A 14,840-nucleotide genomic window follows, 5' to 3' on the forward strand; every position below is an offset into this window, starting at 1 on the left:
ATTGGTGGGGGGGTGGGGTAAACGGAGTAGCAGTGAGCTTTTTCGGCAGTGAGGATTCTTCTTGTATCAAGCTCGTCCTCAATTGTGTATTTCTATCGGAGGTTTTAATAGGGGATGCTTTATATTAGTCAGACACACAGCACTTGACATTGTGGTTTTCACTACATCACCTGTGGTCGGCAGAGCTTTGGGCAAATTTCAGCTGCATTTCACTAATCGATTAGAGTATCTTTATCCCTAGATGTATCTTGTAGTTAGGATTTTTTTCCATCATCTGTCTCATGTAGAGAGAGATATGGATGTACTTCTTGTGTAGGAGCACGAGTCATGTACAGATGGTATTGTAGATGTGGTAAGCTCTTATCAGGTACTTCTCATACGTTATGGAAGACTACTGTTGGTGAGCATGAGTCTAGTGGTGGCGTATGTATATCTGTGTGATCGGGTTGGCGACATTGTGAACATGATCATGGCACTTTGTTTCCGACTAGAGCTATGTGGGTCTCTATATAGCTATCGGAGATGCGGTAATCTCTTACCTCGTGCTTCTCACATGTTTTGGAAGACTACCACTGGTGAGCATGAGCCTAGTGGTGGTGTATGTATATCTGTGTGATTACGTTGGCGACATTGTGTGCGTGATCATGGCACTGTTCCGAGTAGAGCAATGTGGATCTCTCTACAGGTTGATGATAATGTGGTAGGGGTCATGAGTGTATATGCTGCAACTAAAGCTCGTGCTAGAGCTTCTTTTTGGTGGCAGATTGTGGATGTATTGCCTACTTTGGACTGGTGGATTGGTGGGGGAGATTTCAACAATGTAAAGACTGCTGAGGACTGGACTGCCTCCCCCACTTCCATTGCTCAGGACAGATTTCTTTTAATAGTTTCTAGTGTAGATGCTTGATATGTACCTTCTCTGACTCAAACTTACTCCTCCACAGTCACTGCATATCTCGTGGGGCTTTAGGTGGCACTCAGGACGGTTGCTAGAGAGATTGGGCAGGTTTTACATTGGTTCCTGGGCAGCATCTCATGGGGGGTTTGCCAGGTTTGCGAGGGTGTTGTCCGACCGTTCACCTGCTTGTTTGCAGCTGATGTTCCACGTCTTCTCTGGGCCTAGATGAGGATCACACATTCCTGATATGGTGTTGCAGGATGCCCCATTGTCTGAGATTGTGCAGGAGATTTGCTCACATATCAGTCTATCAATCTGGCATTGCCTTGCCACATGCATCACAACGTCATCTGAGACTTGTAGACATGCAGTTGGGATAAGACGATGGCTCTTTTCCACAGAGAGGGAGTTACAGGATAGATTGGGATGGTTTTTAAGGGAGCAAGAGACTGACAGTAAAGAAAGTCTCAAATCACGTGCAGCTGGAGAAATCTTAATTCTCTTATCAGGCTTCTTTATTGACATGATATCCAAGGCCAATAGGATGAATAAGGATTTCTTCGCATATTTTCGGGAGGGGCCTGTTGGGAGCTCTATTCTGGCTTTGTGAGACTCGATGGAAATTCTGCACACGGATCCAAATGAGACACAAAGTTAAAGTTAACACCTTCTAGAACTTCACTCCATGACGATTTTTTGTTTTTTTTATTTGTTCATTTACAAAGTAGCTCCTAGGTCCAAATATAGGACTTGGTTCTACGTCTGCAATATTGAGTTCCGTTCTTGATTTTTTTCCTCAGTAATTTCATATGTTTTGTTCATCGTAGATCTTAAACACCTTTGTAAGTAAAATTTTAAATGTTTTGCTCGAGAAATTTCACTTGTTTGGAATTTCTCGTTGTTGAGTGTGGGTGTCTTCTTTACATATATCTGAAGCGCTATATTGTAGTAACAGAGACGTGTTCTTCTTTGCCGTTCATGCGGTTTGAATTAGTAACTGGTCTATTTTACCTTTTAACTCTAGCGTTTCATCCTTTTTTTTCTTTTCAGCATAGCTGCGTTTATTTATATTGTATAGAGTATTGATACATTGCCGAAATTTTGGCACTCTTGTATATTGGCTTTTGTGAATGTAGAAAAGCACTATGTCTTGCTGGTAAACGTAAGGTTCAAACATTTGATGGACACGAGTCCATTGTTTAACCTCTTTGGACTTCGTGTGTTCAGGTTTCCAAAATACATTGCATCTCATGGCATATTTAGCACATGTCGATACATTTTGCAGTCTATTTGTTAGTATCAAGATAATTTTGCTACCATCTCGCTATTTCCTGAACCATCACAATATCTCCTGAAGTTGCTGTAATTTTCCTTTCAGGCCTGGGCTATGCTTGAACACAAACTAGGACATGTCTCTCAAGCACGGAAGTTGTTTGATGCATCCACTGCTGCTGATATCAGACATGGGGCAGCTTGGCATGGATGGGCTGTTTTAGAGCTTCAGCAAGGGAATACTAGAAAGGCTCGGGAGTTGCTAAGTAAAGGACTAAGGTTTTGCGGAGGAAATGAGTATCTGTATCAAACATCAGCTCTCATTGAATACAGAGCAGGGAAGGTTGAGGAGGCAAGAGTGTTCTTCAGCCAAGCAGTATCTTGCAATCCTAGAAGTTGTGCCAGCTGGTTGGTGTGTGTTTGCGATCTTTAGGCAAGAGTGTAGTGTTTGCATCACATCTAGTACATGTCTGTGGTTGTGTTAAGCTTCTCTTGTAGTTGAAGTGATTTAAATTTCTCTCCTTGTAAATTATGCAAAGGTAACTATAACCATGCACATGACTGCTTATTATATATAACTTACATTAATATGTGGTAATACAAGCACACTGTCCTAAAACTATCCACTACATACACGGATACGTAAGTCTTTGCCTGTGCAGATATAGTTGTATGGGCATGTGTATATGTTGCAGATAAGCATGCCTCTTCTTGTCTTCATTAATGTGTATATGTGCACAATTGCACATGTACCAATGGGCACACAATGATACCCACATTTTTTTAATTCAGTAGTGAATGTCTACATGTATATTTAGTGCTCTCTCTCTCTCTCTACATTGGCTACCAGCACACCATGGCCACATGAATGACATTGTGAACCTGCGAACTTCCAGAAGCGGTTTCTCTGTCAGGTCCTGACCTACACGCACCATGGGACCAAAACCAACACAGCAAACAACGCCCCCAAAGCCGGACATCATGGAAGGGAATACGCCACCATGCTCACTACAAGATATATGGGGACTCATCTCCTCGATGCATACCACCATCATGAAGCAGAGCGATGAAATAAAAAACCTAGCTCTAAAAAACCAAGAATTGGAACACAAGCTCCAAATGCAAGACCTACGAGTCCGTCATCAAGAGGAGAAGATGCAGGAGCTCCAAGGTGCTCTTGATAAGCAAGCGGCTACAATGCAAGACACGCTAGCCACACATGATGAAAAGATTGCGTAGATGAATGTATTCAAAAATGTGGGCTCTTGGAAAGATGTGTTGAAAAACACACGAGTGCCTCAGACTTCCCCAATGAACAGAAAAAGGTATTCTAATGAGGATGAAAAAGAATACACCGAACAAGAGAAAAGAAAAATAAACATCGTGATACGGGGCATCCCCGAATCCGACAACGAGAAGGTCATTACCCTGAACACCGACATCACGGAAATGATCTCCGCTAACTTCGAAATGCATGATGTGGTGGTATACGGAGCACATCGAGTAGGCAAGAAGAAACCCGAAGCAAATCGGGCAATCGTATGCACACTTCTGGATGCCCGCAAGAGGGCTATTATCCTCGAAAACGCCCGCATCTACTTAAAGGATAGCTCACTATACATTAGTGAAGATAGAATGCCGAACCAACAAAAGGCCAGACGTGAAGCATACGAAGCTCGCATAAACAAAAAAACAGCCCAAGCGGACACGGAAGGGGGAAAAGAGGAAACAAAATGACAATGCGAGACCCATGGGTTCACGGAACTACACGTGACAAGTTGGAATTGCAGAGGCTTCCCGTGGCATAAAGGAGAAGGATTAACGGAAGTCCTACCACATGCCGACATTCTCTTTTTATTGGAAACATGGGAACACGATGCATGTAGAATACCACACATTGAAGGATATGTCACACACTCCCTACGGATGCCATGTACAAAAATGAGGGGACAAGGAGTCGTCGCGGTGATATACCGAGAGGAACTCATAAAAATGATCACAATTTGCAAGACAGATGCTCATAACCGGTACATATGGATTAAGTTTGACACAAAACCTAAACCTATGTTCATTACCGGGTGCTACATCCCCCATAGAGAGTCACCATTCTATGGTGCCTTCAATGTAGAGAAGAATTACCCTTTTGAGGATCTGTATGCCGATACCCATGCCTATGCACAAGAAGGGATGATTATGCTTATTGGGGACATGAATGCCCGCATAGCACATGCGCAAATGCAAATGGTGGATCTCACGACAGCTCCAATGCTTGAACATAATGAGATACTAGATCCCACATGGGAGAGATGTTCGAAAGATCTCATTACAAACTGGCAAGGTATTGCATTGCTCAGTATGATGACATCCTTACAACTAATCGCTGTCAATGGAACAAGTAAGTTTGAAAAATCGGGAGAATGCACATGCTACACGGCCAACAAAGGCATGAGTGTTATTGATTATGTATTGATTGCATATGAGGCATCCCATATTGTAAGTAATTTTATAATTGGGAAGAGGTCACCCAATTCGGACCACACCCCAATCCATGTATGGCTACAAGTTCCCACTCAAAAAGCACAAAAACAGCCCCATGCCCGATCATGGACATACAAAATGCAAGTGGACAAGAAAAGAATGTATGCAGAACATCTAGACAATGCACTTGCTCATATACCCATGCCATCACACATTGAACAAGCATGGCCAATTTTCAAACAAGCTCTATGTGACGCCGTGGAACAAACAATGGGAAAAACGCATCGGCGGGGAAATCATGTTAAAGGGCTACCGCATAACCCATGGTTTGATGAAGAGTGTAAGTATGTAAAAAAACAATTGTGGGCACTGTCAACGACGAACACAGAATGGGAAACTCTATCAAAAGACTACACAAATCTCAAGAGGCGGAAAAGAAGAAATTATGAGCTACGCACGGAGACACAAACCATAGCCAACTTCAAGAAAAATCCCAAAAAAGAATGGCTGAAAATAAAAGGACGAAGACATGATATTATGGGGGACATAAGCTCAGATGACATGTACATGTATGTGGAACAACTATATGTACATAATAATGCGGAAGAAATGCCACACATGCAAACCGACCTCCATGCCCAAGACCACTTTGATTTTGAAACGGTTAAAAAAGGAATACAGAAACTTGCAAATGGGAAAGCTCCGGACATACTACACTTGAACTCAGAAATGCTTAAATGGTCAGGTATGAGAGCCAGAGAGTGGATACATAGAATGCTAAACCAAGCCATTGTTCAAGGGCTGCCCGAGGATTGGCAAAAAACTTGGATCAAAGCACTTTACAAAAAAGGGGATGTAATCGGCCTACCAACTACTGTACCATTATGGTAGGATCTTGCATGGCAAAGCTTTTGGGAAGAATCTTAGAACAAAGCATAAGCACATGGGCGGAGACAAATGGAAAACGAGCAAAAGAACAAGCAGGTTTCCGACCAAAACATAGCACCATTGATCACCTTGTTTCACTCAGGGTATTAATGGAAGAGAGTCGGCTAAAGGGAAAAACATTATACTGTTGCTTTGTAGATTTCGCCAAAGCCTTTGACAAGGTCTCGAGAATGGGTATATGGAAAAGGATGGAATGCATAGAAGTACCGATGCATCTCAGGAGTGCGGTAGCACATCTCTATGACAGAGTTATATGTCAACTAAAAACGCAAAAAGGGCTGTCCAAAGCTTTCTCAAGCAACATGGGGTCAAACAAGGATGCCCTCTCTCCCCTACTCTTATTGGACTGTGCATTAATCAATAGAAAGCTTCCTCCCTCAACTAGAAGGGGATGAACCAGCCATTGGGATGCTTACACTTCTCATGCTCATCTATGCAGACGATGCGGCTCTTTTCGCCCATGACATTACAGCTGTACAAAAATTGGTCGATGCTTTACATGCTTCTTGTGAAAATGTGGGTCTATCAATCAATGTAGACAAAACAAAGTTCATGATTGTAAAGACTCGTAAGATGGATATCCACGCCCCCCTCATGTATCAAGGGAAACAAATTGAGAAAGTCGACAGTTTCAAGTACTTGGGGATTGACATTCCATGCAACTATGCTTGGGGACAATGCGCACATAATAGAATTGACATCGGCCATGCCAAGTACTATCAATTTGAAAACATGTGCACACAAGGGAGCATAAAAAGATGGGAGATAAAAGCGACCATTTTTGAGACATGCGTGGTGCAAGCCATCCTCTACGTAGTGGAAATCTGGGGAGCAAGCATTTCAGCCCACACATGAAAAAATTCAGAAAAAGTTTCTATGTAGACACATGGGGGTCAAAAAGACGACACCATACTCCGTGCTACTCTTGGAGACAGGCAAGAGACCACTAGAAATGAAAGCATTGAAAAGAATGTACACGTATATCATGAAGGTCAAAGCGATGCCTACTACTCGAATCCCCCGCATTGCATAGGAAATGGGATGTGCGCCACAAAAGACAAAGAAAAGCAAATTTCTGTCATCGAGCCTCATACAGGACATTAATAAATGGTTCGCTAAATGGAATGTAGAGGCATATGTGGACATGCTTATTGAGGAGGGCAAGGAGGGAGAACACATGCTGAATTTTGACATTGCATTACTAAATAGCCTCCACACCAAGTGGAAGACAACGCAACACCGCTCGAAATTTGAATACTACTGCAAGCATGTCAATACAAAGTATTGGGTAGGCTATAGAACAAACCCAATTGAAGCCCAGGCCCACATACGAACACCCATGCCCCACATGGCACAAAGAGCCATTTCTTTGATGCGCACAAGGTCACATATGCTCAAAATAGAAACAGAGGGCTGGCTGAAAATTGATGCTTCTAAACGGATATGCACATCATGTACAATGCAAGCTCTCGAAGATGAAGCACATGTGACATTGGAATGCCCAGAATATGCTCACATCCAGGCTAATTTTCAACCACTCCTAAGCGGTTGTTCTACCTTTGCGGATCTATTATCCAAGACAGACCCCTCCCCTACAACTCTCGGAACATACCTCACCCGCATACTTGAGCATCAAAAGACACTCATAGGAACACAAAAAGAGAACAACACACACCATACACCCCCGTGAGGGGAGACTATGTATCACTTTGAGGTCCCATGGGTCATTTCTGGGCCCCCGCGGACCTTAATACCAAATCAAATCTCTCTCTCTCTCTCTCTCTCTCTCTCTCTCTCTCTCTCTCTCTCTCTCGTGTTATCCAGACCTTGTATCAGATTCACCATGATGTAACTCTTTGGTTTCACAGGTCAATATGGCCTTTAGATGACGTTAATATAATGTTTCATTTCATTTCATTTTTCTCTCTCTCTCTATCCAAACCTTGTATCAGATTCACTATGATGTAACTCTCTAGTCTCATAGGTCAATATGGCCTGTAGATTCATCACAATGTTAAAATACTCTTCTTCTTCGTCTCTCTCTCTCTCTCTCTCTCTCTCTCTCTCTCTCTCTCATGGGTCTCTCACTCTTTCAAGTTGTCCATATCTCTACAATCTAATATGGTATCTCTCTCTCTCTCTCTCTCTCTCTCTCTCTCTCTCTCTCTCTCATGGGTCTCTCACTGTTTTTAGGGTTTCGCCACTTCGCCTTTGCTGTTTTTAGGGTTTTGTCACTATTTTTTTGCTGCTTTTAGGGTTTCGAAGCTGTTTTTTGCTGTTTTTTAGGGTTTCGTTACTGTTTTTGCTGCTTTTAAGGGTTTCGTCACCGTTTCTTACTGTTTTTTAGGGTTTCAAATCTGTGTTTTGTTGTTTTTTACGGTTTCACAAGTGTTCTTGCTGTCTTTTAGGGTTTCTTACATTTTTTTGTTGTTTTAAACTCTCTTCTTCTTCTTCTTCTTCTCTCTCTCTCGCTCGCTCTCTCTCTCTCTCTCTCTCTCTCTCTCTCTCTCTCTCTCTCTCTCTCTCTATCTCAATCATGGGAAGTGTCGAAGAAGTGCCAACGGCTTCCCCTACGTGTAAGAAGACGCATCCCTCGTCGGCCACGCACAAAGCCTCTTTCATGCGGATAGGGAAAAGGATGTTGGCAATAGAGAAGGAAATGAGAGAATGGAGAAACAAAGTTGAAGAGTGGAGGAAGGAGAGGAGCACTATTCCTTAAAGATGGACCGAAAGAAAGAGATGGCATGTGTAGGAGGATCGCTTCGCTCGAGTAGAAAGTGGTCATCCAAGATTCCATCATCCGAAATCTACAAGCAAAAAGTGGGCAGCTCGATGAAGGCGAAATTCAGCCATCCATTGAATCCCATGAGAGAAGAAATACGGGTTATCGAGGAAGGTGAGGAGAAGAAGTCATGGGCCGCGGTCATCTCAGCAACACAAAAGAAAGTAGAGGAGGCAGAAAAATGGATTGAGGTTGCCAAGAAAGGGAAAGGTAAGGAAGCTCCTTGTACACCCACTCTTATTAACATGACCCTCGAAGAGGAACAAAGGCGGAGGATGCGGGCTCTACATGTGAGGGTGACCGGCCTCAAGGACATAAACAGTGGGGAAAAAGAGGTCACAAGCCTCATCCATGATGGGGGTGGACAAGCCTTCACGCACAAAGGCATGGAGAGTGGGCAAGAAGAGTGATGGCCCGAGAGAATCTTCGAAAGGGAGAGCCCTCATACTACGCTTCCCCTTCTTGGAAGAGAAGAAGGAATTCTTGAGAAAGAGACCTACTCTCAAGAAGACATGTATTTTTCTCGGTGATGATCTCACTCTCTCACAGCTTGCGCATATGAGAGAGGTAATGCCAGAGATTACGGCGGCAAGGGAGAAGGGAAAGATAGCCTTTTACAGAGATGGTCGGGTGGTGATTGTAGAGCGGCGCTCTACATGACGGTGTGAGACCTATGGGACCACACTGAAGATGGCTACTTGGAACTGTAATGGATCTATGAGGTTGGACGTTGGTGCCTTTGAGGACAGTTTCAGAGACGGGGACATTGTTTTCTTCTCAGAGACGCATCAGGCCCCCGAACAGCTTATGCCACATGTGGTGGGATGCAAATGGGAGACGGCCCACAGAACAGTCGTGAGATCTGAGCATGGGAGTAGAGGTTCAGGAGGAGTAGCAGTGCTATTTAGGGAGGAGTTACAGCCACTACTACATATTGTACGGAGAGATGATCATGCTAGATACATGTGGGTGAGGCTAAGAGCTAACACAGGCCGATTTCTATACATTGTCATATGTTACTTCCCCCCAGTACATCAGTATATGCTGCATCCAGGGGACAGTCGCCTTTCTCTATACTAGATGATTCTTTATGGGAGTTTTCTAGGGATGGTGATATCATCCTCCTAGGGGACTTCAATGCCCGAATGGGCAACTCTCAGACAGTCTTCTACGACACTTCAGATGAGATGCTTAGAGAGCTGGATGTGGGTGAGTTGGGGCTTGACAGATGCTCACATGACAGAGAGCAGACAGAGTATGGGAGATACCTCACGGAGATGACGACTGCACATGGGTCAGCCATACTTAATGGCTTACAGCGATTTCCTGGAGCAGCCGTTTTCACATGCTTTCCACACAGACACGGGGTCAGTACAGTGGACTATGTTATGGCACAACCGAGCTTTATTCCTTGTATTCAGGATTTCATAGTGGGAGCCAGAACAGTGGGTGTAGCAGTGGATCATGCACTGTTGACATTTTCTGTTTCATTTCAGTATAGTACAGCCCAGACATCAGGAGGTAGGTCACATACCCGTTATACATTTACACCAGAGATTGACTCAGTTTATATAGAGGAGATCTGTAGCCGTCTATGCACAGCTGGTCCTGGCCTCTCAGTTAGAGGAGTGCACCACTTTACTGACTGAGACACTCCATGGTGCAGCATCAGAGGCATACTCACACACTCAGCCGGGTTGGAGGCAGTATTCTGGGAGCATGCCCCAGGATAGCTGGTATGATGAGGAGTGCAGAGAGATGAGAGCCCAGCTTCTGAGGGATCTTCTTTTAGGAGTCATCACTTACAGATAATCTCGGATTGCTTCCCGACGCCTTGTGCGACGGAAGAAACGAGCTTACTTGGCTAGCGTAGCATACCCTCTACTGAGGAGAGGCTATCCAGTCTCAGAGACACATCATAGACTTCTTTAGAGCAGACATTGGACACCCAAGGGAGCTACTACCACATCAGATTTTGTCGCCTCACACCAGAGGCACACTAATCGAACGAGCGGCTGAGCTGGGGAGATCCAGACCCCCATGACTACGGAGGACTACACAGCATCGACGGAGGCTACATCAGAGGATTCGGATCACTTTGGCCCGATATGCACGACGCCCGGTCAGACTGCTGACCATGGAGGAGATCGATGAGATCCGCCAGCGACCGATGCTGGATCTCTTGTGACTTGTGATTTAGCTATCCCAGCTAGCTGCTTAGTTCACACCTACCAGTTTAGGATCCCATAGTACCTTTATTTTATCATTTTGTCATTTCGTTTTGTTACTTTGACTTTGTATCAGATTCACCACATTGTAACGCTCTGGTCTCATAGGTCATTTTGGCCTTTTGAAGAATACGTTAATATAACATTTCATTTTAGTTCATTTCTCTCTCTCTCTCTCTCTCTCTCTCTCTCTCTACCCCACTACCTACACTCAGTTCAGTTTTGTATCAGTTTTTGTTTCATTTGTCTTTCCGATAGACGGATGACATACACACCATGTACATTTGATTTGTCTCATAGGCCGATTTCGGCCTGACATAGACGTTAAAAATCTTTCTTTCTTTCTTTCTTTCTTTCTTTCTCTCTCTCTCTCTCTGTTGGGCAAGGTGTGTGAGGCAGCAGGCTTCTTGCATATTTATAGCATTAGTGTCATCAATAGTGCTGGTGACAGGGTCGACAGAGATGGTACCAGTACTCATGTATGTTTTCAATGAAAGATAACAGTGTGGAATGTTTATCATTTGATTGTCTCACAGGCCAGCGTGCTTTTGTAGATGTTAAGATCCTTTTTCTCTTTCTCATCTAGGCATCCACCTATGATTTTCAGTTCTCTTTTGTACTGTCCTTTATGTCTATTAAATTTTCCTCGATATCAGAGGACACACACACACACGCAGAGCATGACTGCGAATGTAACTTATTAGAACCTCTATCCTGCAGGCTTGGGCTCTCCTGGAGGCAGAGAATGGTAATGTTTCGACAGCGCGGTACCTTTTCCAGGTATTTTCCTTTGATTACATGCTAGTTTGGATTATGAAGGTTTCAAAGGTGAGCTTTTTGCGTTTTTTCATGCATGAGAATTTCCTCGCAAGCAAGAAATGAAAGGACAAGATCCTTGAAATCATACATATAAAAGAAAAGCACCATAGTAATTGCCAGAGAAACCAAGAATTTGTGCAGGAAGGTACAAGGAAATGGAACTTGACGACATACCAAAGGATACAGCCATAAGATGTATTTTTACAGATGTTCCTTTGTCTTTTTCTCGCTCTCACCCTTTAGATGGTGCCGATGGAGGATGACTGAAAATGAGGAAAAGCCTCCTCAGACAGATGCCCAGGAGATCTGAGGAGTCTTGAGCATCAGCCATCGATCTGGAACTCCTCTGTTCGCGACTCTAAGGTCGCCCATTGGGGAAGAAGAGACATACTGATTGGGTTTGGAACTGACAGCCTACAGCATTGTAGATATGGGAAACAAGGAAATGGGGAACAAGAACGGAAAAGAAACAAAAACCTTGGCCGCTTTTTATAATACTGCTGTTTTGATGCACAGCTCCTTGCCAATGAGTTTTCTCTACATAGAGGGATTCATGCTCAAGTTGCAGAGATTGAGGAAGAGATTCCCCCTCCTTGGCTGCATTTCCACGATGGCTGATGGGGCTCTTTTTGGCGTCACCTACACTCGCAGTGGTGCTTACTTTGGTTGCATGTTGTTTGCAGTAGATTCACATTAAGTCACAGATGGTACTCATGCTTGGTTGGTGTTTATTTACATTCTTCTTGAGTCATCCCGTTCATTTGTATGGTTGGGACCCTATTCATGTAGTGAGATCCTTGGGGAAACTCTGAGTTGTGGATCAGCATTCTCATCAGGTGGGAGAGCAGACCTCTTTCACACTTATCATGGGAGGAGCTGGTGAGTCTGGTTCGTATTAAAGTGGTTGGAGCTGCTCTATATCCAGGCCATATGTGCTGATTCCTGAACCACTGTGTCATCTGTGAAAATACTCTCACCTGCCTCTGCCAACTGCCTAGATGCCTCAAGAGCTTTGTATGAGTCTGTCCTGCAGTAGCTTTGCCGATCTCTGGATGAAGCATATAGTCTGAAAGAGAGCCTCTTAGCTCTGCTCTGATGATGTCGTCTGCGATGGAGGGTTTTCTGCGTATGATGTGGGAGATCATTGTTACTTGTGGCATCTCAACCTTTGTTTTCTTATAAAACTGTAAGTCTAGGTGCCCAGACTGCTACTGCATACATGATGGAAGGGGTAACGAGGGTTTCAAAAGACCACCCCTTTGTGCCGGGCTTTTGGAAGTGTGTCTGGTGGCAACAGTGGTCTAGCATTGCTAGCGTAGCATACCCTCTACTGAGTCGCTCTTTGGCTGTGCTCGCCATGGAGAAGCGGCTTGTGATGGTTGTGAAAGTAATCCCAAGGTATACATATCAGTCTACTGTCTTGACTCACCCTCCAGCTAGTGTGAATAGGGCTCACTCATCATCTGTCTGGATGTATGTAAAATCAGAACCTTGGTCTTCCTGAGGTTCACTGTAAATTCTCTCTGGGACCAAAACTCATCCAAGGCGTGTAAATGGAGCTCCAGTCCCTCCTGTGACTCAGAGACCAAGACAATACCATCAACATATACCGTAATATGAACTGAAGCACCTGTTGGATCCATGATGGCACCTCCTACTCGAGGAATGTACTCTGATATCTCGTCGCTGTCGAGGCAAAACAAAGGAGGTGAGAGTGGGCACCCTTGGTTCACACCAATAGTGCTAGCATTGGGCTCTGAGGAGGTGTCTCTTGGGCAACACACTTTGTGTCACTTGCACGTAGCGAGAGTAAATCCCAGGGCACTAGGAAAGTCGGTCTCGAGGGACTGTGTCGAAGGCTTTGCTGAAATTCACAAAGTAGCAATGTAGTCCTCCCTTTCGTGCCTTTGATTAGGCAATGTAGAGTGAAGATTTGGATAATGGTAGAGAAGGCTCATTTGAAACCGGTTTGTGGTCAATCATGATGGTCCTGTAGTTGCTCGGGTCACGAGTGTCTTTGGACTTCTTGTGCCTAGTCCATTCTCTTGGTGATCCCTCTACTAGACCTCCACTAAAGAGCAAGGCAATGAATGTCGCCAAGTTGCCTAAGGCGTATATCAAATGCTCACTCTACATGCTTTTGTGATATGTGGAGCGGCCATGCTCCATGCCGGGGATAGTCTTCTCCACTCTCGAAAGTGGATGTGGCCGGGCGTGGGTTTGGAGGCTCTTGAATTTTTGGTTGTCCAGGTACTTGATTGAGTCTTTTTGCTTGTAGCTAGGCAATTCTGCGGGACGGATGGGTGGGACTTGCTAGACCCATAGTCGGTGCCATCCCACAGTTGAATTGCGGCTCATGAGTAGGTGGTACAACATGAGCTCTTGGGCCCCCTGGAACTCCCACTATTTACGACGGGTGAGAGTCTGTGAGCCTACACTCATTGGTCTCAACTAGTATGCACTGTGTATGGAGTCATCTGTACAACTCTTTGCACTCATCATCATTTCATGTGCCCTAGAGTGTGTAGTGCTACCTGAGTGTTTTAGTGTGGGGCCCTCATAAAGCTGTACTCAAATCCACTGAAAGTGGACCTGTATTCTCCCATGTAGCTTTGGCTGCTTCTCAGCCCTCGGAAGTGTTTTTTCACATATACATCCGATGAGACAATCCCAAACAGAGCCGTTTATTCTTGGTATCCCCTTTCCAGGCTCTCATGTGTCTCTGTAAGTGGAATGATGTCTCTATTGTCCTCCATCACCTCCTCAAGGTGTCCTCGATGTGTCCATAGGGAACCACTGCAGTGCTTTGCATTTGTATCTTTGGGTATGGTGTCTCATAGGCCACGAGTCCCTATTGGATGGCCTTGCCATTTACGATGAGCTCTCTTGCCCTCCATGGGGGCCTATAAGAGACGTGGCATTTATGAGCTCATGTATTAGGGTGAGGTCATCACTCAAGAAAATGGGGTCCATGGGGAATGTGCATAGCACTAACCTCTTCCTCGTGACAAACGATGAATCTGCCTCAATCGAGGGTTATAGGATGAGGGCTCGTTTTCCGGTGGTGTAAAGGGAAAGGGTCTTCTTCCTTGTAGACTAGTTTTCTTGCTTCTATATTAGGATGTCATAGCAACTCATGCAATAGCTCTTCAAAAGCCTTCAAGCTCCTCCAAGAAAATATTTTCATCCACACCTATGAGACATCCACCAAAATCGACAAACATTTTATGTCCTCTTGTAGACAAGACCATATTGCGGAAAGAAATGTTGCCATGAAGAACACTAGCTGCATGTATTAGTTTCAATGAGTTCATGGCTTCTAAAATAAGATGAGGTCGAAAATGAAAACAGCCTCTATGCAATTCTTGGCTGTTTTCTGTCTCAACCTCATCTTATGGAAGAAGCACTAATACAT

The 14,840-nt window shown here is 44.4% G+C and overlaps 1 protein-coding gene across 3 annotated transcripts in view; it reads left to right on the top strand.

Moving 5' to 3' along the window:
• Window positions 1–14,840, top strand: part of LOC147460589 (uncharacterized) — a 92,690-nt gene that overhangs the window by 72,410 nt on the left and 5,440 nt on the right. The window contains exons 4-6 of one of the 3 annotated variants that reach the window (XM_086508045.1): window positions 2,126–2,190; window positions 2,277–2,582; window positions 11,327–11,386. In XM_086508045.1, coding sequence (XP_086364171.1) covers window positions 2,126–2,190; window positions 2,277–2,582; window positions 11,327–11,386 — 431 coding nt within the window. The remainder of the gene's footprint in view (window positions 1–2,125; window positions 2,191–2,276; window positions 2,583–11,326; window positions 11,387–14,840) is intronic. The other 2 variants (XM_086508048.1, XM_086508052.1) reach the window with 2 other exon arrangements.

This window comes from Adiantum capillus-veneris, chromosome 3 (genome assembly GCF_014529385.1).
Source record: "Adiantum capillus-veneris isolate H3 chromosome 3, ASM1452938v2, whole genome shotgun sequence".
Classification (NCBI taxonomy): Eukaryota; Viridiplantae; Streptophyta; class Polypodiopsida; order Polypodiales; family Pteridaceae; genus Adiantum; species Adiantum capillus-veneris.